The sequence below is a fragment of the Hemicordylus capensis genome, chromosome 15, assembly GCF_027244095.1.
Source record: "Hemicordylus capensis ecotype Gifberg chromosome 15, rHemCap1.1.pri, whole genome shotgun sequence".
Lineage (NCBI taxonomy): Eukaryota > Metazoa > Chordata > Lepidosauria > Squamata > Cordylidae > Hemicordylus > Hemicordylus capensis.
The window spans coordinates 18711034-18735537 of record NC_069671.1 but is presented as its reverse complement, the minus strand read 5'-3'; the positions used below and the strand labels follow the sequence as shown (position 1 = coordinate 18735537).

General features: G+C 50.1%; 1 protein-coding gene across 12 annotated transcripts in view; it reads right to left on the bottom strand.

Annotated features, from left to right (window-relative positions):
- The window catches only part of SFI1 (SFI1 centrin binding protein), a 29774-nt gene that overhangs the window by 3296 nt on the left and 1974 nt on the right, over positions 1-24504 (bottom strand). For 6 of the 12 annotated variants that reach the window (XM_053279538.1, XM_053279541.1, XM_053279540.1 and 3 more), the window contains exons 2-31: positions 24022-24123; positions 23109-23267; positions 22909-22980; positions 21634-21744; positions 20302-20396; positions 19900-20017; positions 19516-19618; positions 18887-19043; positions 18019-18180; positions 16951-17021; positions 15936-16028; positions 15154-15251; positions 14270-14336; positions 13463-13593; positions 12560-12641; positions 12214-12392; positions 11751-11826; positions 10087-10182; positions 8992-9068; positions 8699-8801; positions 8083-8179; positions 6841-7001; positions 5467-5541; positions 5160-5234; positions 4855-5031; positions 3814-4067; positions 3110-3205; positions 1677-1896; positions 863-1010; positions 217-340 (exon numbers count right to left, since the gene is read on the bottom strand). In XM_053279538.1, the coding sequence (XP_053135513.1) occupies positions 217-340; positions 863-1010; positions 1677-1896; positions 3110-3205; positions 3814-4067; positions 4855-5031; positions 5160-5234; positions 5467-5541; positions 6841-7001; positions 8083-8179; positions 8699-8801; positions 8992-9068; positions 10087-10182; positions 11751-11826; positions 12214-12392; positions 12560-12641; positions 13463-13593; positions 14270-14336; positions 15154-15251; positions 15936-16028; positions 16951-17021; positions 18019-18180; positions 18887-19043; positions 19516-19618; positions 19900-20017; positions 20302-20396; positions 21634-21744; positions 22909-22980; positions 23109-23267; positions 24022-24123 (3579 nt within the window). The other 6 variants (XM_053279547.1, XM_053279548.1, XM_053279546.1 and 3 more) reach the window with 6 other exon arrangements.

Here is a 24504-nt window from a genome sequence, read left to right as displayed (position 1 = left end):
GTTCTGATGGCGTACAAAGCCGGTGCTCTTCCGCTGAGTGGCAGTCCTTGCCCTCCGCCTTCAGAGCGGCACCTGCCAGAAGCCTCCCAGCACCACTGCAGGCCCAGAGCACTCCCAGCTTCAGCAAGGAGGCTGCATATCATGCCTTTGTGCAGCTGCCCCCCACCCCACCGCCCCCCACAAGTGAAAGGCAGAAGCCTGCACTGGGTTACACACTTCAGCTCCTGCTGATTGCTGTGGTACAGTTGCATTTTCTGCCCAATATGTTGCAGCTCAGCCTCCAGCTGGCTGTGAACTTCTGCCTCCTTTGGGGAACTCCTCATGTGCTTTCCTTGCCAACCTAAAACCAAAACACACAGGATGACCCCTCTGAGAAGGGAGCAGGGGTGGGCATTTGCCATACTCCCTTGCTCTGGTTGCCAGCACTCCTCTCCAAAAGGACTGGCCCATCTGGCATCCCTCCTGCAAAGCCAGCAGCTGCCCTTCTCTGGGAAGGCACCAAGGAGCACATGCCAGGGAAAGGGGGTTTGCTGCTTTGGGGTGGGGAAGCTCACACAGAGTAGCGCACCAGCAACAGCATCACAGAAGAGCAGCCTTGTGGATCAGGCCCAAGAAGGCTTCTCTAGCCCAGCATCCTGTTTCCCACAGTGGCCCACCAGATGCCCCTGGGAAGCCCACAGGCAAGATACGAAGGCAGGCCCTCTCTCTGCAACTGGGATTCAGAGGCCTCTTGCCTCTGAGCCTGGAGGCAACCTAGAGCCACCCGACTAATAGCTATTCATAAGACCACCTGTCCTTTGCCCCATCCCAACTGGTGGCAGGAAATCCTATAGATCATGTGCTGTGTGAAAAAGTACCTTACCTGCCCTTCCACCAAGGGGCGGACTTCCTTCTCTTCTTGTAAAATCTTCTGGCAACAGTAACTCTGCCTTCCTCTTCTTTGCAGAGGCGGCAGCTGGAGGGTCTGTGGAGTGGTGCCCAGAGGGGAGGCTCAAGGGCTGGTCCGTGGCCTGAAAGGCAGGAAGGCCAAGATGTTCTCGAGGCTGATCTCGGCCACACACAGCTCTGCTGCTTATTCATTCCTTCCATTTATATACCACCCTTCCTCAAGTGGTTCAGTGCAGTTTACATTAAACTCATGCACACATCAAACAATGTAAAAACACACAGACATTTAAACCAGATTAAAGCTAGACGTAATTAAAGCCAGGCTAAAAAGATGGGTCTTTAAGGCTCTCCAAGGAAGATAATCCTCTTGTATCCATGGGCCGTGCATTCCACAACTCAGGGGCAACAACTGAGAAGGTCCGATCCCAGGTCGCCACCAGATGAACTAATTGGTGGAACCCAAAGATGGATCCCTCCTGATGATCTTGATGAGCAGTGGGGATCCTGTAGAGAAAGGTGCTCTCTCAGGTAACCCGGACCAAAGCCATTCAAGGCTTTAAAGGTAATAAGCAGCACTTTGCCTGGAAATGTATCGCCAGCCAGTGCAACCGTTTAAGAACAGGCACAATGTGGTGTGGTTTTCAGCTGCATGCCCTCCTGAGCCTTGGGGACAGGACTGTCTGTGTCTCATGTCTCCATTGATTCTCATTCATATATATATCTATATATCTATATCTATCTCCCACGCTACATGAGCTGGCCTTGCTGGGGCCAGTGTCAAAACTCACCCTTTCCAGTCCGTTTCTCTGCCGTGGCCTGAAGGAGGAGGGGGGCAGCAGCAGCACTGGCTTTGGACAGGCCACGCTGTGGGGCTGAGGCAGCTTGCAAGGCAGTGGAGCAGATGTGGGGAGGGGCAGGGAGGGGCGACTGCTTGGTTCTCTTTCGACGGATGACAAGGTGGTAGCAGCAGGAGCAGTTTGCAGCCAGGGCCCAGCCAGACTTCCCATTCTAGAAGAGAGAGAAAAGGAGGCTTTATATTTTGTCAGGAGAATTTAGGTTTTCCTTGGGCTTAAAATCTGAAGATGGAGAAAGCAATGTTGCTACCGGCCCTGAAGGTCAGTCATTCCATGGCCATAGGAACATAGGAAGCTGCTGCCATCTACTGAGTCAGACCCTTGGTCTATCTAGCTCAGTATTGTCTTCACAGACTGGCAGTGGCTTCTGCAAGGTTGCAGGCAGGAGTCTCTCTCAGCCCTCTCTCGGAGATGCTGCCAGGGAGGGAACTTGGAACCTTCTGCTCTTCCCAGAGTGGCCCCATCCCCTAAGGGGAATATCTTGCAGTGCTCACAGGTAGTCTCCCATTCCAGTGCCAACCAGGGCAGTCTCTGCTTAGCTAAGGGGACAAGTCATGCTGGCTACCACCAGACAAGCTCTCTTCTTCTCTCGCCATGAAGTAGCTTACAAGAAAGGAGGCCAAGGAAGCGCTAGATGTGGCCTCCAATTCTGGGACTGGATTTAATTCACATATATTTTATTCTGGTTGCAACACTGTAGGCATACTTAAGTGACTTAGGAAAAGTGGAGGGAGGCCAACATTAAATAAGAATAAATTAAAATAAATACAATAAATATCATTAAGTGGCAGCCAACAAACAGGGCAAAGGACTCGGATCACAGAGTGTGGCATAAAGCTCACATCCTATGCCCACCTTCTAGTCTGGGTGTCGGGGACTCGCTCTTTTGCTAAATGTTCCTCTGCAAGTAGAAAAGGCCTGGAACCTTGGTTTTTCTTTCTTAAAGCAGAAACATGAGATGTTCATGATTCGGAGGGATCCCCCCGATTCCATGAAGAACTATGGCCAGGTGCAGCCTGTACCCCAGCCCCCCGTAGCAGGAATCTCCTTCTGTTGTCGTATTTTGCTAGGCCCAAATGTCTCTGTGCACTCTGATAAGGAGTCCAGCCCAGACTTCCCTCAGGGGCTTACCTTATTGTCAGAAACATAGTTGCTGTGAAAACTTATTCTAGTTCCAGCACAAATAAGGTTCCTTTGGGGACAGGGCAGAATGCTCGCCTGGTTTTGGGCTTTCACCAAGTGTAGCGGGGAAAGCGGAGTCTGGCTCTCTGACATGCACGGCGGCAGCAGAGGAGGGCGGCCCCGGGAGGCTGGCGCTGCAGATCCTGCACCAACCTGATGGCGCCACGAAAGCCACGTGTCCCTACCCAGTCGAGAAAGGCCCAGGCGGCTCCATCCTCTCCAGAGACTGCCGCAAGAAATCTGGCCGACGTGGCGGTAGCCTCCGCTGGCGAGCGGTCTGCCTGCAGGGAGGTCAATGGGGGGAATGAGAGATGTGAGGCAGCAGCAGCAGCAGCATTGAAGCTGCTGGGGGCAAGAAGGCTTGGCTTCTTGTGGCCGATTCTTTCCCCCAGTGGATGGACGATCTCTCTGAGCAGGCTGCACCTCCCACGTGCTGCGTGGCCCTGAGTGCCAAGATCTCCCAGGACCCTGTGGGGCAGCGACTTGCTCAGCAACGGAGAAGCAGCCCCAGAAGACAGTTACCCTTTGGACTTGTTTGCTTCCAGATCTCTGAAACCCCTTCCTTGGGAGGTGTTTGCTTTCCGTTGCAAATGACCTCTGCATGCACTGAGGCAGTTCCACTGTAACTAGGGAAGGGTGCCTTTCCTTAGTGGGCTGGTTCTACGTCTGAACGGTTCCCAGTGACGCCGCGCAGTTCTGGCCCTCAATCCTGGAGCTAAGGCTCCCCGTGGCTGAGAGACCCTGCCAGGAGCAACCTCCCCAGCGCATGTGCACGAGTGCACCAAGGGCAGCTGGACGGGCTGGGCACAGTTGGCGAGAGAGCAAGGGCAGCCCCCAGCAGTACACAGGCCAACCGGAGAGTCCTGGCTGCCACGCGGCTCCTACTCACAGCTCAGTCCAGAGGGAATCCCCAGCAGCCTGAAAGAGGGGCAGGTCATCGCCCGGAGCAGGCCTTGGCATGCCACACAGACTCGCCACCCCTCCAAGGGCTCCCTTGGCAGAGGCACCGGGCGGCAGCAGCTGGAACGTCACCCGCTTCTTGAGAGGGGCCCCTGGAGGCAACTGGCCTGGCTGCCGGCAGAGAGCCTTCTGCTTCCAGAGCATGGCACAACGGTAGACCGACTGGTAACGGTGATGGGCCACCTGCAAGCACAAAGCAGCAGCAGCAGCAGCCGCAGTGGCAGGGTGGGAGGAGGAGGAGGAGAGCCCGATCCGTGTACTGCCTCCACGGACTGGCAGTGGAGCTCCAGGCATGCTTCCCCTCCCTGAGCTCCTTGGCCTGTTCTCAAGGAGGCAGCAACTGTTACAGAGCTAAGCCAGAGCCCTCGGACCAGGCCCAGATGTGTCAGGGTGTGCCAGCCCTGTCCTCCATCCAAGGCAGGGAACAGACTGTGGCAAATGACCCCAGCCTTACAGCCTTAAGCGATCAAGAAGGCCCCAAGCTGGACACAGTCAACAGCATGGTGTGTCTGAACATGGGAACCCCAGAGCCAAGTCACTACTCTGCTGGGAACGTGCCTGGCGGCCTTGGCCAAGCTGTGCATGCTCGCCCTCTCGCTCTCTCTTCCTCCAGCTTGTCTCGACAAGGAGACAATCTCATGCAGCAGAAGTCTGCAAACTGTCACATGTAAAGGTTGCAGGAGCCCAGCTCTTCTGATAGAAGGCAGGTCTGAGATTGGGCAGGAGTTATTTCCAGATGAGGCTGTGAAATGGCTGGCCCTGACTTCTGAGAAAAGAAGCTCCCTTTTTCCTGGCTTTCCTCCTCCCACTGCAGAGGAGGACGAGCAAAGAGCTCCAGTTCTGTCTGGCACAAGGCAGGGAGGGTGAGCCAGAGAGAGTCTCTCTCTCCTCCTCCTCCTCCTCCAGAGGGAGCTTGTAGCCCTGCCTTCCCAGCTACCATGAGGCAGGAGCTTCCCAGAGCCAAGCTTACCTTCAGCTGCTGCTGGGCTTGGAGTTGCCCTCGGAATTGCTTCATGCCAGCCATGAATCGCAGGATGCGGGTCACCCCTTCCTGCAACAGGCCCGCTCGGTAAGCCTCCACGGCTCTCTCAATCCGGCCTTTCTTCCGCCGCCGTTCCAGGACAAATCCTGCCCAAGCATCCAATGCCTGAAGACAGACAAAGAGTCTTTCCTTGTGTCCAGGGAGATTTGGGTCTCCCCTGCCAGCCGCCTTCTGCCCCCAGAGAGGGAAGCCCCGATCTCCTGCTGCACCCCTCTCAGGAGCCAAAGCCTTACCTTCCCCTGCAGGGTCAGGGACCAGTGCCACAGAGCACGCACCGTTTCCTGCTGCTCCCACTGCCTGTGCGCCAGCTGTCAGTGCAGAAAGAAAGCCCAAGTGGGCCAGCGTAAGGGAAGGGGAAGCTTGCAGACAGCCCAGCCCAGCCCAGCACCAAGGAAGAGGGCGTGCTTCACCGTAACATGGCTGATGGGCAGACTCCACTGCAAGCCACGGCTCTGTTTGGAAGAGAAGAGAGACAGCCGCCCCCACCTCCTCACTGCAAGCCAGCCCCAGGGATGGAAGCCGCCCCAGGCCGGGCCTCACCTGTATCTTCCATAATGAGAAGGCTGTCGAGACGAGCCTCTGGGCCAGGAGCGGTTCACCTCGTCTCTGCAACAGCTGCAGGGGGGAGCAGCACAACAAATGGGCGCCCTAGTCATGTCAGAGCACAGGACCCCTCGCTTCCCTCAGCATGCTGCCCAGGTGGCAGCATGAGGCCCACAACCCTCATGTGAGCACTGCCGGGAGGCAGGCCCAAGAGCTCAACAGCCATGACGCGCATCTAGAAGACACAAGACACAGCAGCTTCCAGGCTGATGCCAACTGGCAGGCAGAGCCCCAGCCAGCCTTCCTATCATGCTTTGGGGCGTCCAAAGCTCTTCCCCTGCCCCAGGGGTTCTCAACCCTGCGTCCTCAGATGTACTTGGACTGTACTGCCCATCACCCCGCCCACCACAACTCCCAAAGGCCATTGTGCCTGGGCATGATGGGCGCTGCAGTCCAGAGACCTATATTCTACATCCCAGTGATCTCTCATGAGAACAACCCTGCTGGATCAGGCACAAGGCTCCTCTCGGTCAGCATCCTGGTTTCCCCCAGTAGCCCACCAGATGCTTCTGGGAAGTCCCCAAGCAGGAGACAAAGGCATGCCCCCCTCTGCCGCCGTCGCAACAGGGACCCCCAGAGGTTGTGGACTACAATTCCCAGCATCCTCAGCTGCAGTGGCCTTTGGCCGGAGATCGTGGCGGTGGGACTGAAAGCGGCTTTGCCCGAGGCCACCTGGTGAGCTTGTGGCACAAAAGCAAAACAGGCATGTGGGTGGTTCTCAACTTCCGCATGGCTTTTCCTGCACTCACGCAGGGGGAACGTCACCTGTGGAGTGGCCCTGACGGATGAGTGGACTGCTCACCTGCTGGCCCAGTTGCTCAGGAATGCAAGAGCACCCGGCTGGATCGGAGCCGAGGTTGGTCACACGACACATCCTGCTGCAGAGATTGGTCCGTCCAGCACCTACCTCTGGGAAACTCACACGCAGGGCGTGGAGAGGAGGCTTCCCACCATCCTCAAGGTTTGGCCCCAGCAACTTCTATTCTGAGGTTCGCTGCCTCTGTAGAGGGACACCTAACAGCTACCTAACGGCTTCCCCTTTTCCCTTCTGGGTGGAGCACCCAATTCGCCCGGGCTGCAATCCTACACCCACTCGCATGGGACTTTCTTCTGAGTAAACATGCATGCAACTGGGCTAATTAGGGGTGCGCATGGAGGGGGAGATTTACCAGGCCTCCAGTCATGGCTAAATTCTTCTGTGTTACATCGACATTTTCAACTGTCTGTCCCCTGAGCCCAGAAGCCTTCCTTGGTGCTTCTGATTTAATGTTTCCTATCCTCCAGAGAGAGGATGTTCTCAGGCCATCTCACCATCTTCCTTATGCACTGGAGGTGATGTTGCTTCCACCTGGCCACACACTTGTTCAGCAGCTGCCTCTCGTGGTGCCGCGTTGCCAGGGCCAGCAGCCCCCTCTGCCTTGAGGATCTGATGGAGGACTCTTTCCAGCGGAGGAAGACCGCTTGCAGCTTTGCTGTCCAAAGAAGACAAATGCTAAAGAACCAGCAGAGACTCAGGCTCCCACTTGCCAGAAGGATCTACACAGTCTACAGCACAGAACTGCAAACTATACATTTGGATATGAAGCTTGCAGAACCACATTAACAATTCTGTGCTCTCCTTTTGGGCTTATAGAGGAAGTTCTTTCTTCTCAGATAGAGCAGGATGTCCAGTGATGGAGGATTCCTCCCAGAGCATGGTCTAAGGGCACACAGTACAACCACCTTGCTGAAGCTAAGCAGGTCTTGGTGTGGTCAGTGCCTGGATGGGAGACCCATGGATGCTACCCTTGGGGAGGGGGCCACTGCTTAGCAGAAGAACCTCTGCTTTGAACACAGAATGCCCCAGGTTCAATCCTCAGCAGCATGTCCAGGTACGGCAGAGAGAGAGAGAGAGAGAGACAGAGAGAGAGAGAGAGAGAGAGAGAGAGAGAGAGAGAGACTCCTGCCTGAAACCTTGGCAAAGCCACTGCCAGTCTGGGTAGGCAATGCCAAGCTAGGTGGACCAAGCGTCTGACTCAGTAGAAGTCAGCTTCTTATGTTTCTCCGATCACCATCTAGCCACTTGGCTTCTAGGCACTGGATCTATATTGTGTCTCTTGCAAGCGTCAGTGAAAGACACTGGGAAATCAGATCCCAAATTCCCCATATATGTGTTCTTTTAGTTTCATTTGGTGTCCAAGCAGCCTGCTCACTCAGTGGAGAGAGGGGAAACCTAAGAGGGCAACTCCACTCCTTGTGGAGGGGGAGGGGACCGTGCGAGGTGTCTACATATCCTGCCTCCAGTGGTGGATGGGAGCAGTCACCTATCCCTGGGTATCATCCTCCAGATATCTCTCTCTCTCTCTCTCTCTCTCTCTCTCTCTCTCTCTCTCTCTCTGAATGAAAGAGAGGGAGAGAAAGAACGGACACACACCAATGTATTGCTGCCACAGAGAGATGCATGCAGCAGGCACCACCTGTCCACAAGGTCAGAGCCGGAATCTGGACCAGGCTCAAACAGGTGATGCTGTAATGATGCTGCCTGATCCACCCGGGAAGTCCCTGCCGGCTTACCTGGATGCAAACGCTTCTTGGCGTCCTCCACAGCTGCCGCCCCCTGCTGACGGCGGTAGGCACACAACATGGCCACGTCCCTCCACTGGAGCAGCACCTAGGCAGAGGATGCTCAGTGGGTGAAGAGGTACCTTTTTGAAGGGGTGTCTCTTGTCGAGCAGCGGGAGAGTGATGGCCTTGAGCCAGAACGAGCACGGTGCCTACCAGAATGGGAGCCCTTTTGGGACAAGGAACCGTGATGGGACAAGGATGCTGTTCTTGCCATGTACACCACCCCGAGTCTGTGGATTAAACCTTTTAATAAGTAAGTGAATTTATTTATTCATTCCTATATGAACTGCTTGGAGAACCTTTTTGTTGAGAAGTATAGAAATAACCTTTAGAGAGGCGGTGTGGTCTGGCTCACAGGAGTCCGTGAGCTGCTGCTAGGCAAGGGCGAAGTGTTGCCAGGAAATGGCTTCAGCCAGGCTCCGTCATGGCTCTGGCAGGGGAACAAAAGCAAGTGGGAGTCTCCCCTCTGCATCCATGACTCCGACGGAATGGCAGCTACTAGCCAGGTGTGAAAGGGACAGGGAGAGCGGACAGCAGAAAGGAGCCTGGGGCTGGGGACGGTTACCTTTGAGAGGGCTGCTCTTCGGCAGTGCTGATCGGCCAGCGCGGCTGCCTTTGCTTCATGCTTGAACTGGGTGGCATTTGCCTTCCAGGCACACAGCACTTGTCTGAGGAAAGAGAAGCACCTGAAGAGGGAGAAAATACAAGGGCGGGGTGGGGGGGGTGGGGAGGGGTTCCTCCTTTCCTTTTCGAGAGGCTGGGATGGGAGAAATGCCAAGGCTGGATGAGATGCGGGAGAGAGAATCCTCCAGCGCCAGCAGACCATGGTGCCTAGCACGCGAGGGTTGAAAGATTTACCGCAGCTGCGTCCGATGATGCTCCCTCTCCTTTTGGGCCACTTGGAACAGAAGGTGCTGGACATCACTCTGATAAGTCTGCAAGGGAATAGCCGCAAAATAATAGCACTCCCAGGTTTTGATACATGGATATAAGATTCGATTTACCCAGTTGACCAAAACTGTATTCTTAATCAAAAAGTCTGTATTAAAAACTTGAATTAGGGCTACATCAGAGGTTCTCAAACGTGGGTCCCCCGATGTAGCTGGACTACAAGTCCCATCGCCCACAGCCACAACAGACAAAGACTAAGGATAAAGGGAAGTGTAGTCCAACAACATCTGAGGGCCCAAGTTTGAGAACCTCTGGCCTATATGAGAGTCAGCCTCATTCCAGGATCTAGGGAGAGCGTAAATCAGTTGCACACACAGCAGAATCGCTGCCAAGACTGCCCTAAACGATTTAAAAAATGTTTCAAGAGGTGTTTCTATAATTTTGCATAGTGTACTATAGTAAATACACACGCCCCCCCGCAAGACAACATAGCTCAAAAGAAGGGGGGCCACCCTCTCGCTGTCTCTTGGAGACAAGTGTGCATGCACAGCGATGCTAGAGTCAACCAACTCTCCTCGTTACACTCACCAGACCTCGCTCTCATCTGGTATGCATCTCCTAGACAGCCAGACCTTCCCCTTAAAGGTTTCTACCGATTTCATACATCCAGCTATGAAATAATCTGACAATGTGGCAATGGAGGAGACTTTAGAAATGTACTCTTGAAGGCAAGAGGCACCCTTTAAAGGCGGGGACTCTCTTTTATTTAGCAGAGAGCAACGGTTATGAGGGCAAGGGCCGCTGTGACTGGGGATGATGGGACTTGTAGTCCAACATCTGGGAACCAATTTTGAGAAATCCTGTTTAAAGCGGATGATTATTTTTATGTTTCTAGTTTTTTGCAAGCTGCCTTGTGGAAGTATTGTACTTGAGAAAACGGGATACAATACAAAACAATTCCTTTATTACAGTCACAGACCAGCACAGAGAAAAAAGGGATATAAATGTGTTCCACAAACAAACAATTTTCCCTGTGTTTTCCAAACAAGAGCCTGTACATACTTTCCAGGCTGACAGGACCCTGCCCAACAAAGCCCTCTGATAGTGCAGATCCGCCTTCACAAGCTTCTTCCACTTCTCAGACCGGTGCCTCAAGTACTGCAAGGGAAAAGTGCCTTTGTAAAGGGTCCTTTGGAGACAAAGCAGAAGCAGGGAAGAGGGACTTCCCTGCCAGGGTGGGATACAGAGCTTCCTTCAGACTAACAAACAGTTAAGGGCTCTGCACGAAAGAACAAGCCAAGCCAGGTTATTTCAAGAGGAAGCACACAGGGAAGTTACTGTCCATGGAACCCACCCACACCACTAACTGCTCCTACCTAACCCAGCCTTGCTCTAGTCCCAACTCCCTTCCCTGCCCCTCTCTTTGCTAAGAGGATTCTATGTTTAACAGCATCACTCCAGTACAGCAATTCTCTCACAACTGCATGCATTTCACACACAGAACATGAGAGCAGGCACTAAACTGGGCATCCTAGGAACCAAAATGTTTTAAAGCAAAGCAAGCTTCTAGCTCTTGGGGCTACAGTGAAAAGCCTGAGAAGGTTGGGTAAGGGTTGTTGAAATCTTCCAGGCCAAGGGGCAGCAGGACAAGGCTCCCGAGCACTTTGAGGATCGGGGCTTCAGAGTCTCACAGAGCTCCTTGTCCTCCTCAACTTCTACAGCCTACCTACCCCATATCTCTGTGCTCTTCCCTCCATTATCATATTTGCTTGACTTTTTCTAACAGGACTAGAAGAATTTAAAAAACATAGTAATGACAAATCTCAGCATCATAACACAAGGGAAAAGGTATTTAGCCTTGCTTAAAAGTGGCCAACGTGGAATTCATCTCCTGGTGATGATTCATCTCCAGCCAGTGTGGTGTAGTGGTTAAGAGTGCTGGACTAGGACCGGGGAGACCTGAGTTCAAATCCCCATTCAGCCATGAGACTTGCTGGGTGACTCTGGGCCAGTCACGTCTCTCTCAGCCTAACCTACCTCACAGGGTTGTTGAGAAACTTAAGTATGTAGTACACCACTCTGGGCTCCTTGGAGGAAGAGCAGGCTATAAATGTAATAATAATAAAATAATAATAATAATAATAATGATAATGATAATAAATAAGACCTGCAGCTTCACCACTGAAAAGGGCTGTCTCAGAGCAGAGCCTGTGACGCACTTCTCCAAGCTAGGACAGGTGGACATGGATGCAGTAAGTCCATAAGGCAGGGGGAAGCAACCTTGGCTCTTCAGGTGTTGCTGAACTACAACCCCCATAATCTCCAGGAGCAGTTTACTGCAGCTGGGGATGATGGGAGTTTATTTATTTAATTTATTTACTGGATTTGTATACCGCCCCTCCAAAATGGCTCAGGTTGTAGTTGTAGTTCAGCAACAGCTGGAGAGCCAAGATCTGAAGGCAATCTGGTCCTAGCCTATACAGGGATGCCAAGGTCATGGCCAGCATTCACTCCCTTGCTCCTCACGAACTGAAAGTCTAAGAAAATCTGGATGTTGGAAGTAGAACTATGCTAGACAAGCAAGCAGATGCCAGCTGACCTGGTTTCTATCACTACTTTCAAAGGGGGGCTTCCTGAGGGGCAAAACATCCGCACACAGAGCCCATGCGACCCCATCCTTGCACACAAGCCACCCCGCTAGGGAGGGCTCCGGCAGCGTCCCCCACCTGTTGCCATTGGCTCCAAGACTGCCGCAGGAGCTGTGCAGAGTGGAATCTCAAAGCCTCGGCTTCCTTTGTCCTCCTAAGGAAAAGCACAGCAGACACACTCTCAAGCATTTATGGAATAGCCTCCACCGTGAGGTTCGCCTGGCTTCGTCACTTTGTTCTTTCAGACGCCAGGTAAAGACTTTTTTTGTTTACCTAGGCCTTTTAAATTTTGGTTTTCAGATTCAATCTGATTTTTAACTAATTTTAAAATGGGTTTTTAAGCTGCTTTGTATTGTATTTTCCTTTCACCTTTTTTGTCTGTTATGATTTAATGTGTTATGTGTTTTTATTGTATGTTTTAATCCTCTATTGTGGAACCACCTAGATAACAAAGTTTATTATGATTATTGCAAAGTCACTGTTTGCTGTAAAGGCAACCGGAAGCACGAGCTGATACTGAGTCCCCTTTTCACTGCCTTACTCTTCTTTAATCTCCTGAACGCCCTCCTTCCAGAGACAAAACGTGGCCTGCAGGAGCTTGCGGCTGTGATGCTCTTTGGCCAGGGAGGCTCCCTCTTGCTCCTCCCGACGGGCCACGGTTCTCCTGTGCCAGAAGCACCAGAAGCGAGCCCGGAGCCTCTGCTCCGAGTGTAGAGCAGCCTGCAAGGAGGAGAAAGAGCAGTGGAGGAGATGGGACTCAGGCATGGGTGACAGAGGCCAGGTCAGCCTTCTCAAGGAAGGATCATTCCTCTCTGAAACACCCAGACACAATCACAAGAAGCAGTGCAGAGGAGGTGTTCAGAGGTGGCAGGCGGCACTGAGTTTACCATTTTCTCGGCCATGCAGGTCTCTTGCTGTTGCTGCGTCCTCCGCTGCCAACGTTCAAACCATCGCCGGGTCCACACATCCCTGCAACGTGGTGCAAAGAACCAGTAAGGAGGGATTCCTGAGCTGTATGTATGTATTTATCTGTCTATCAACCCTATTGTTATACCACCTGATATGTACATCTCTAAGCGGTGTACAAAATCTAAAATATTTAATAGTCACAAACTAAAATACATAAAACAATGAAACCAATAGAATAGAATAACAGAATAAAATAACTATTAAAAGAAGTTTTTGAAATTATTAAAATTAATTCTAATTAAAAGCCTGAGGAAACAGGAGTGTCTTGAGGTTCTTCTTGAAAACAAACAGAGAAGGAAATGCTCTTATTTCAGCAGGGAGCATACTCCAAAGCCCTGGGCAGCCACACAGATAGCCTGGTCCTGGGTCGCCACCCAACAAGCCGGTGGCAACCACACCTGGACCTCTCCAGAAGGCCGTAACAGACAGTTGGGAGTATGACAAAGGAGGTGCTCCTCTGTTATCCTGGTTCCTGCCACTCCTCTGTTATCCCCTTCTCGGTCGCTGCCCAGAGATTGTGTAATGCACTCCCTGCTGAGATACGATCCTCCCCATCTCTGGCAATTTTAAAAAAACACCTGAAAACCCACCGTTTTGCCCAAGCTTTCTCAGCTTCCTAATTTTTTTTAGGTTTTAATCTCTGGTTTATTTTTAAATTGTTAAATTGTTTTAAGTTTTTTGTATATGTTTTTAACTTGTTTTATGCTATTGTTAACTGCCCAGAGACAAAAGTTTGGGGCGGTGTACAAATTTGATAAATAAATAAATGATAAATATTCCTGGTTTTATCCAAAATCTATTCACAAGAACATTCCCCTTACCTGTGGAAACCCAAAGCCACCCTTTTCGTCTCTTTCCACCAGTGCTGATGATCCTTGAATTGCTTCCAGGCCTGGAAGGCGATGGGCAAGAGCACTTCCTTGTAGTGCTGATCAGCTTTGGCACATTGCAACTACGGAAAAATGGTACACACTTAGAACAAGGAAGGCCTGTGGTTCAGTGGCAGAGTCCCTGCTTTCCATGCAGAGGCCCTAGGCTCCACCTGGCAGACTCTCCAGGTAGGACTGAAAGGCCCTTCTCAGTTTGAAACCCTGGAGAGCTGTTGCCAAATTCGATGGACTGACTCTGTACAAGGCAGCCTAACAGATCCCTATGATACTCAAAGCAAGAATTACGGCTCTCACCCTGGAGAGCTCCCAAGGCTCAAGCTACCGGAAAGACCTGTGTTTGTGGAGCAGCTGTCCTCACTTTTCCAAAGGTCCTCATAACTCTGACCATGCCTGCCTTGAGCACGAAAAGTACCAGAGGAAGTTTTAACATTGCCCAGAAGAATCGGCCTTGAGAACCAGGAGTGGCAGAAAGCAGAATTTGCACATGTACCTTTTGGCAAAGCATGGTTGGGATCCAACAGCTTGTGACCACAACTGGGTCACATCAGCGGCACTACCGTCCTCATTTCTTTTCTTTTTTATATAAACAACGACAGAGTTCAGAAGAGCAAGAGGGATTAGGACAGATGGGGAGAAGAAAAAGCTGGCCGATATCTCTGGAAAAGCAGGCCCCACTTGGGAGGCTGGTGCTCGAGGTTTGGAAAGTTTAAGGAATACTGTGCCACAGAAGCTGCTTACCTTCCTGCCCCTTTCCCAGTTGGCACGGTGTAGCCAGGTCTGGAGGGACTTATGCAGCAGGACCAAGCTGAAATGTAAAGCAGGTGCAGTTCAGTAAACAGCTGCTCTGGGCTCTATGGACAGCTCCCTGCAGCTCAGGACCAAGGACAGCTCTCCATATGGCGGGAAGAAAAGGGACAGAAAATCCCAAGGATAAGAACATGCCCACTGGGTCCCAATGCTGAGATGAGCGTGCCACTCCGGCTACACTACAGAAGCAATGAAATCTGCACATGTTTTCAGACAACTTGCTGCAGTGAAGACACAGCCAGAACTCTTGGATGCTGCTTCTTGCTGTGCCCTTTGACCAGGGAAGGCAAAAATGCATGGTCTATTTGATCATATCGTTGTATGAAAATAGTATAGGCATATACTTTGTAAGACAAATGGCAGCTATGCCAGGGTACGTGGATTGTGCCACTAATTGGACAGAGTGCAAACCCGTGCCATGTAGTGGTTGGGACCTGGGCTAGAGAGGAGTGATTTTCAGAAGGTGGATATACAGGTGAAGCTAACAGGGAGTTTCCCCTCCCTAACCAGTTCTCATGGCTCAAAGAATGGCCTGAAAGCATCTGCTGTTGTTCCATCTCTGATATTATGCAGGTCTAGGTCTGCTAATTCTTGGATGGGCGACTCCCTAGGAGTAAACTATACACCATTCCAAGCTCCAGGGAGAAGAGATAGGATATGAATATAACAGAAACAAAGGGTAGACAGAATAATGAGCAAACCCATGCCTAATGAAATTGGCCTAGAAGACTGAATCAACAGGAGGATTGCAGACTTCCAAAGGACAGCCAGTAACAGCAGTGCTTCCGCCCACCAAGTTGGCTACCCTGAGACACCTGTAGTGTGAATGAGCTGCCAGCGTCAGGGACTGGTCTCGGTCTTCTTCCTTCTGTTCCAAACGAGACTTCCAACCATTCCAGATCCTGTGCAAAAGCTGGAACAAAGCCAGAAGAGACGTAAGTCCCATTCACATGTTATGTCCAACTCTCATACGGACATTTAGTGTACACAGGTATTGAACACAAGTGCAGCAGTACAATTCCTATCTGTACCATGCATTTGAATGACCTGTAACCAGCTTCACTTTTTACATGAATGCTGGTACAGTCATTCACACAAAAACAGCATAATGTCAGAATACGGCTATAGTGTGTAGCGTGTTAAATCTAGGGGCCCTTAAGCAGACTGAAGAGGGAGGCGACCCTTTTAAAAAGAGAAACAGCAACAAAAGGATGTCTGCCCTTAATGATAAAAAGTTACTGTATTGGGGCGGGAGGGACAGACAGACAGACTCCACAATCAGGTTATTTACAGCAGACACAGATGACCAGTATTCGGTTTTGGTTATCCAGATTTTCTGTAAAACTAACTGTTAAAAATAAATAAATCATCAGCTGGAGCCTGGGGATTCCCAACTGTTGGCCTGCACAGATCTGCCCTTCTCATGACAGTGTTCCACAGTGGCCCAACTCCTATGTAGCTGTTCATAAAAGTGTTTCCTGCAGCTTTGCACAGTGTTTGCATGAGGCCTGAAGCACAAGAGGATTCTCTTCTTGCCAATGTGAGAAAGTCGTGAGATTTGGAGTTCGAATGCAGGGTGTAACCAGCTCAGACTCACTGTAACTTGGTGCTGCCGATAAGCCAAATTTCTTCTCATTCGCTTGAGAGAAGCATCCACAACATTCTTTCGTAAGGCACAAAGCCCACGGCACTGTGAAAAGCAGAAAGCCTGAGGTCATTCACACAGTCCAAACCTATGTTCTACCCGGGTTTGGGAGCTGTGTGTGCTCCCAGTTTTTGGTTGTGTGGAAGCAAGGTAGGAGGAAAACCTGGGTAGCTTTTCTTACCTTGCTTCCACACAACCAAAAACTGGGAGCACACACAGCTCCCAAACCCGGGTAGAACATAGGTTTGGACTGTGTGAATGACCCCTCTAAGTCCAAGAACACAGCTGCTTTTGCTATAAAGGCAAAACCGAGTCTTCAGAAGCCAACCCTATTTATCAACCACCATTCATGACATCTCAAGGCGATGTACATAACAGAAGTTACAATAAAGACAAAAGAGAAAATCCACAATATACCTTAAACACCTGGTGAACAAAAGCAGAAGTCAATATTCAAAACAACGCAGAACCAGATTGAAATACAGATTACCCCAAGCTCCTCAAACAAGCAGTAAACTCCTGGGTAAAAGGCATGGTCTTTAAAACAGCAATGGGACATCTACCCCCTAGAATGGGGGTCCCCAACCTTGTAGCTTTATGTGGAGGTGGCACTACCATAAGGCAAGCCGAAACAGTAGCAGAACCTGGTCACAATAAATGGGAGACAGTCTGGGCTTAATCTGCCAGGAAGTTCACCCATACAAAGCGCAGTCAAGTGTACGGGAGCCCTGGCCTTAAAACTGTGCTGCTGCAGCAACAGCAGCAGACGCACCCTCAGATTCCCAGCCCCACCTCTCCTATCAGTACACAGCAGGCAGCTGGCACTGGCCAGAACATCTTGCTGCTTGAGCCACAAGAGGCTGCCTCTGTTCCAAGAAGACCAAGGTGAGAATCCTAGCAGCTTGTTAGTCTGGAGTAATTCAGGAGGGCAGGCTCTCGCCCACCAAGGACATGACACACTTCTTACCAACAGGCGAAGTCTGTAGTGATGCTCAGCCACCTCATGATGCTTGGTGGCTTCGGCACACAGTGCCACATCTGTGATACGCGTTAAGGAAGAAACGTCTCGTTTACCCAGCTCAATCAGACTGACTCCTCAGCAGTAGTAGGGAGGAATCCCCTGCCTCTGGGTCCGTGAGTTCTGCAGGTTAATCTGCATCACCTTTGCTTGATCGGTTCCTTTCGACTTTGTGCCTGCTACGTCTTTGGTTAGGCAGGGGAGTAAGCCAGCAATCCAGGCTCACATTCTTGGAATGCTTGCATACATTTTGCACATGTATCTTTAAATACATTCATTCATTCATTCGATTTGACATGCACAGTGATCTATCTCTGAGCCACTATGCTGATCCAGTGGGTCATAGAACAGAGCAAAAGGCCCCGTCCCAGTCTTTGTTCCAGTGCTGGAACCTGGAATTAACAGAGGGTTACCCAAACCTTACTGCCAGGGGCACAGCGAGACCCCTGGGGGCCAGGGGCCAAAATCTTTTTCAGGGGGCCCCTGTGCACATGCAAAGTGCAGGCGCCCACAGCACCCTAAGCCACACCCCCTGCATCTGACATCAGATGCAAAGGGCGGGGCAACCAATGTCTCCCCACCACCGCCGCCCCTACCCTGCCCCCACTATTTCTGTTTACCTCGGGGGGGGGTGAGCCAGGCGACGGCGGTGGGTGTTACAGCTGGCCGGCCGGCCTCTCTAGATAAACTGTGCACCTGCACAGTTCGGATATGGACGTCACATGGCTGTGACATCATGGGCATGCAACATCCATATCCGAACTGTGCAGGTGCACAGTTCAGCCAGAGGGCTACAGCGCCCGCTGCTGCCGCTACTGATCAGAGGCCTTCCCACCCCACCCCAGAGGCCAACAGAAATAACAGCAGCGGGGCAGTGACAGGGCAGGCGTGGCCTTCTTGTGGGCACCTTGGGGCTGCCTGACCCCAGGGACATTTGTCCCTGTTCATCCAATGGGTGCCCATGCTTACTGCCCACATCCCTGACCCCCTACAGAAGGGCCACAAGAGGAAGGATACAGCGCTTCCATCGTGTGAAGACTCTCCTCAAGGTGACCCTTGCTGCCAGCTGAACAATGCGCTCCTGGTGGATGTGCAATTGCCGTTTGCGTTCCCATGTCAGCTGCCACAGGGAGAAATGCTGAAGGAGCGCGCAGCTCTGGCGATGCTGCAAAGCCAGCTCTAGAACAAGAGAGACACAAATGGCCTCCTCTGTGCTAATATCAGGGGTCAGGGAATTGTGCACAACTCAAGTGACAGTTGTTCAACAGGAGCTGGAAAGAATAGGTCTTGAGGATTTAAGCTATGGATCTTCTCCCTGAGAAGAAGAGTGGCCCTTATGGATCAATGGTCGCTCAAACTTTAAAAGAAAGGAACCCTTTCAGGAATACACATGAGAGGTTGCCTCTCTCACTGAAAGCAAGGGTCTGCGCACCCTGCGCCATGCTGAAACACAAGGATGCTCCAAGAATTGAGGGTGTTCCCCAGAAACTGTTCCCAGGCTTCTCTCTCCGGGCCACCCAGAGGTTTAAACTGGAAGGAAAGCAAGGTTTTCCCCAGACAAGCAGAATACGCAATGCTACATTTGAAAGCAAGCGGTTTTCCACTGAGGGCAAGATGGAGCAGTTGGGAGCAAAGCTATCCCCTTCGAAACCATACTCAGTTGTGTTTTACTCTTCTGTAGGGACTTGTGTGTGTGGTCAGACAGACAACTTGCACAATCGCCAAGGCTTTTAGCAGACCGCTTGGCAACTCTGGCCCAGGTCCTCTTGTACTGGTACCATCCAGAATCAAGAGCATCTCACTTGGAAGAAACCCATTAATCTGTCCCACCGGCAGAGTGAAATTAACTCTGTTTTTTTGTTTCGGAATGTCCCGTCCAGCTCACCGTCCTGGCGCTTCTTCTCCCTTCGGAGCTGAACGTAGGCACACCAGGATTTTATGGCTCTCCTCGTCTCCTTGTGGTGGCAGTGCTTCATTGCCATGACTGCCTTCTCCTTTTCATGCTGGATACACGTGTAGAGGCCTTTCCACTGGAGCCAGGCCTAACAACACAAATGCAGAGAATCAACAGGAAGAAGAGAGAGCCAAGAGCAAGGAAGCAAGGAGATGCTGCCTGGGATTGAATCTGGGACCCCCCTCCATGCAAAGCAGATGCTCTACCACTGAGCTATGGCCCCACCCCAAATGTGGCACCCCACGGGTCTCCCATCCAGGCAGTAACCACACCAAGAGCGGCTTGGTTTCAGCAAGGTGGCTGTATGATGTACCCTCAAGACCATGCTCTGGGATCCTGCTTCGCTGGCAGCTTATGAGCTTCTAGAGGTGACTGCTGGAAACAGAAGACTGGACCAGATGGTCAGATCCACCCAGTTTGTCTGTTCTCATGATTAACGGAAGCAGCGCCCATCACTGCTAACGGCAGCTGCTGATCTTTGAAATAATTTTCTTCCTTCGGCTTACTCTTTGTTGCCTACGGCACATGGGGTTTAAAAGACTGGTATTTCCAGCACTCACCCAACACTCCAAGTTTTGGGCCCAGTGCTGCAGAGCCCGAGCGTCCATTTCATAACTAGCTTGGTTCGCGCACCACCTCTTTCTCCACAATCTCCATGACAGACTGTTGAAAACAAAACAATCCAACAACAGTATTTAACTCTGCAGAGGATGATGGGAACAGCAGTTCTGCAAATTCTGAGCCATTTTTGGAAGGGCGGTATATAAAACAAATAAATAGATAGATAAAACAAGGACTAGAGAAAAGCTTGACTAACAAGCAGGTTGCTGGTTTGAATCCCCGCTGGTACTGTATCGGGCAGCAGCGATATAGGAAGATGCTGAAATACTGATGGAAGAGCAAGAGTTCCATTCCAACTCCTGTTTGTCTGAATCTGTTCTTACCGCAAGATGCTTTGCTCCCTGAATCTGAATGCCTCCAAGTGCATCCTATGCTTCATCCGGCGCAATAACACATAGCTCTGCCAATGCTGCCATGACCAAAGCGTCCTGCGTTTGGCTACTGTGGGAAACCAAATAAATACGTGGTCAAACATGTTTACATGCTTAAAATAATAAAATGGAGACTACAGAGCAGATGGAGAACCCCCTGAGCTTTTGCATTGGCCTCCGCAAGGGCACAGGACAGAATCCCAAGAAGGGAAGGCTCAATGCCAGGTTCAAGCAGACTGCCATCTGCACGTGGCACTGTATTGCATGGCATCGGAAAAGCATGCCGAGAGGAGCCAAGGTGCTTTCGCATGCTTCCAGAACAGCCGTCTGTGCTTCATTACTCCGCTCTCTCACCATGAGCCTCTGCAACACAATGTTTCTTCTTCTTCTCCCGCTGCTGGAGCATGTAGCACCCCCAGGCCTGAAAGATCAGGTTGTACAGGAAGTACCTGGCCAACAGAAGCAAAGAATACTTTGTCACAGGCCTTAATCTGGTCTAGCCTTGTATTATGCAGATGACTCATTTGGAACTGCTTTGTATACTAAGCTTCCAGTAACATTGCTGAAAATATTTGTTTATCGGCAGTGACAACAAAAAGTAATCAAACAGGTGTGCAAATAGCCATTTGCCTGCTTGCCTGTGGAATTGCCTCCAAGTGACAAACTACTTTCCCTTTTAAAACAATAATATTTATTTATTGTTAAATTTCTATACTGCCTTTCATTAAAACAATCTCAAGGCAGTTCACACAAAAGTTAAAACAAGACTACTAGCAATAAAAACAATCATATAAAAGCCTGGGTAAAAAGCTACAATTTCGCAAGCTTTCTAAAATCTGTGATGGAGATGGAGGAGTGGATGGCCACCAGGAGAGCATTTCGGAGTCTGGGGGCAACAACTGAGAAGGCCCTGCCCCGCATGCATGACAGGCAAGCCTCCCGAATTGTTAGCATCCAGAGCAGAGCCCCATCAAGTGGACAGCAACCTTTGGGAGCAGGCGGTCCCTCAGGTATGTGGGACAGAGAGGCAAAAAACCAGTTTAGTGGCTTTAGTTAATTTATTTCAAAGCTGTAATCCATCATGAATGTCTGGAGGGGGGAGCAAGAGGAGGCATCCCCGCCCGATTGAGTCAATCCCATTGAATTCAATGGGGCTTACTCCCAGGAAAGTAGCTATAGAATAGCAGCCTTTGTGTCCCACCTCCCAGAAAAAGTCCTGCAGATAACCATGTAGCCCATCAGTATGTGAAAACAAAAAACAAGAAGTCAGCCTATCACCTCCTTGGCCATGCTCTGCCCATATATCTGGAAGCTCAGATTCTGCTTTGGGTTCTAAACTGGTTAACACAAACTACTGGCAGATATACTGAGGAAAATTAGTCAAGGTAGTCCCACCTAACTTTGATTACAACGGGACTACTTTGACTAGGTTTCCTCAGTATGTCAGTCACTGTTTGGTGCAATATCTGAATTGAGGTTTTTGTCTGTCGGTTGCTTTAATTTGGATACTTGAAGGAAAACGTGCTTTTTGGAATCAGTGGCTGACAAGGACGTAGAATTGTTGAAAAGGCATCTCTCTGGTCATTTGCTGCTTACGAGGGCACAGGCTCTTTCCTGGCACACTTCAACAAACAGGAGATTTCTACCAGCATTCTACTAGGGAATGAAGAAGTCCATATCACAGACCTGTAATGGCAGTCAGCCCTAATGGTCAGCTTCCATTCTCTGCAAGCCAACCACCATTCTTCCTTCCACTCTCCAAAGGCTTTCCTAAGTATCCTCCGATCATAGTAGCATCTAAACCATGCAGAGAATACAGAGCATTTAGGACAATAGCAATGTACCTGTGATATTAAATCCATTTCTGTAAAATTCTGTTCTCTCTCTCTCTGCTTAACCCACTTATAGTTTTTCACAACATGTGACACTTTGGTTGCAATCCAGACTGCAGTTCGGAACACTTCGTTCCCACTAAGATGAACAAGACTTAAGCAAGCTTAACTGTGAGCAGGGACATGCCTTCCCTCTGTGAACAGGCAAGCCCTTCTAGAAGCAATTCCGTTCCAACTCCTGGGCATGTTGCTGTTCCTTTTTGGACTGGCAAGAAGACAGAGCTGTTCAGTGAGATGAGATGGTCAGTGACCCTCCTGAAATCTCACAGTAAAGAAGGTGGTACAGGTAAGAATTAGCCAGAATTAGCATCCAAATTCTCCAATAATTCAACAGTAGGCTGATGGAAAGAGAGGGTTCAGATGCAACGCTAAACCATAGTTTGTCATGATGTCTGAACCCATATCATCCAACAACCTATAGTCTATGAGCGGCCACCAACCCAAGGATCTAAACCACAAGCTGACGTGGGCCAGCAAGCCTCAGTCTAGGCAAATTCTGAACCAGCAACTGCAGTTTTGGATGTGCTCCACCTTTAGAAGCGGTTGTTTGGGACGGAACATGGGAATAGGTAGGGGAGAAGGAAAGTCTTCAGCAGGACCCTCTCCGCCTTGGGACAAAGCTATTATTTCTTTACCAAGTTTGCGTTCTATGCAGATCATATAGGAACACAGGAAGCTGCCATATACTGAGTCAGACCATCGGTCCATTTAGCTCAGTATTGTCTGCACAGACTGGCAGTGGCTTCTCCAAGGCTGCAGGCAGGAATCTCTCACAGGCCTATCTTGGAGATGCTGCCAGGGAGGGACCTAGATGCTTTTCCCAGAGCAGTTCCATCCCATAAGGGGAATATCTTACAGTGCTCACACATCAAGTCTCCCATTCATATGCAACCAGGATATGGATATAAGTTTGGATAGAAGTCACAGAAAACAAGCCACAATCCTTCAGATCAGCAAGATCAGTTGTGGACAACACTGGTGTTTAGAGCCAGTTGCCTAGCTAGCAGCTGACCAGAATTTTAATACAAAAATGCTAAACCCCTTGAAGCAAAGATCTTGCTTCAGTGACCTGGCAGTGGAAAAGAGGATCCTTCCAAACACCTTCTTCATCCACAGGTAAAGGAATTTCCTGGCCAGGTGCCTGGAAAATAAAAGAACAAATATAAGGACAACTCAATGCTTTTTAGAATATATTTGTTCTCTATGAACTTTCGGCTAAGTTCTTCAGGATGAACACCCAGAAACTCCATACAGAAATATCAATCTTACCTGATACGGAGTTCTTTTAACCTCCCACCTCGGTTCCAAGTGTATGCAACACGATACGAGATTCTACGACCCCAATTTCCAGTAAAACGAGAAGGAACAAGCTGACCGACTGCACCTTCCATAGGACTATGCAATTTCTGTGACTTTGGAAACCTTAAACTTTAAGGGAAAATAAAACAGATTTTCACTTTTGCCACTGGAGTCACAATTAAGCAGATATAAGTGCCCAGATGAGCTGATAAACTAAAACTTTTACAACACACATACAGAAATAAGAAAATTGACCAAGCAGCCTCTTCCTCCTGGTCTCATTTATTCTCAGGATGCTGCTACAGTTGCTTGGCCTATCTCTATTTGGGGGTGGGGAGGGGACTAGAAAACAAGAAGGCGGTTTTGAACCTGACTGTCTGAACTACTGGCTGTGGATAACATACAGGGATTTGGTATGAGAGAGGATCTGCTAACAGAGAGAAAATTTTAAAAAGAACACGTCTGATCTACAAAAAGTCTTCATTTGCAAGTAAACTTTTTTTGCACAAAAGACATGAGAAAAACAGTCTGTTACCCAGAAATCCGTGGCCCAGAGAGAAGTAATTTGTTCACGCTCACATATTGGGTTTTTAAAAATACCCATTTGCACAAAATTCCACATAAGCAAAATTTGAAGAGGAAAAATAAAATCATGTGAGCAAAATTTTGGGCGGGGGGGAATCGTGTGAGCCGAGATACAGAACTCTGCTCGGGTGAAAGGTCTACTCACTTGAGCAGAGTTCTACAAGGGAAAAGCATAACTGTAAGGGCAGTAGCTATTCGAACAGGGGTTTCTGCATCCTGGCACCCCTTGCTCCCCAAAGCTGACACCATCCAGTCTATTAAAATATCAACAAGATGTGGACTGATCAGCATTGCTCACCTGCCTTTGGCCTTTTTCTCCATCATGTCAACAGCCCTGTGTACTCTCATCCAATGCAGGCCAGAGTTTTCTGTGCAGCACACCTTAGCCGATGAAAGCACCCTTTGCCAAAACATAACGATTATTTGATCTTAAGATCTACAGAACATACACAACACCACAGTGAGATACTCCCTCTGAATCGCAATGCCATGGACTGACCCCACAGCTGCCAGCCCAGAAGACGGAAAGAAAAGGCAATGATCATTAAGTATACAATATCCCAACTCAGGGCAACTGAGCTATGTGTATACCCACTTAATAAACAGCTAAATCATCATCATCTTCTTCATTACTGCCAGAAGTGCCCCCATCTGCCCTTTCCAAATCTGGAGGGAGAGGAAGAAGCACTGCCCAAGCCGAGCCTTTCAAAACAATTAATTAATCATCACTGGAGGACGGGGGGCTCCATCCCCACCACCTCCAAAACTGGAACAGCTCTGG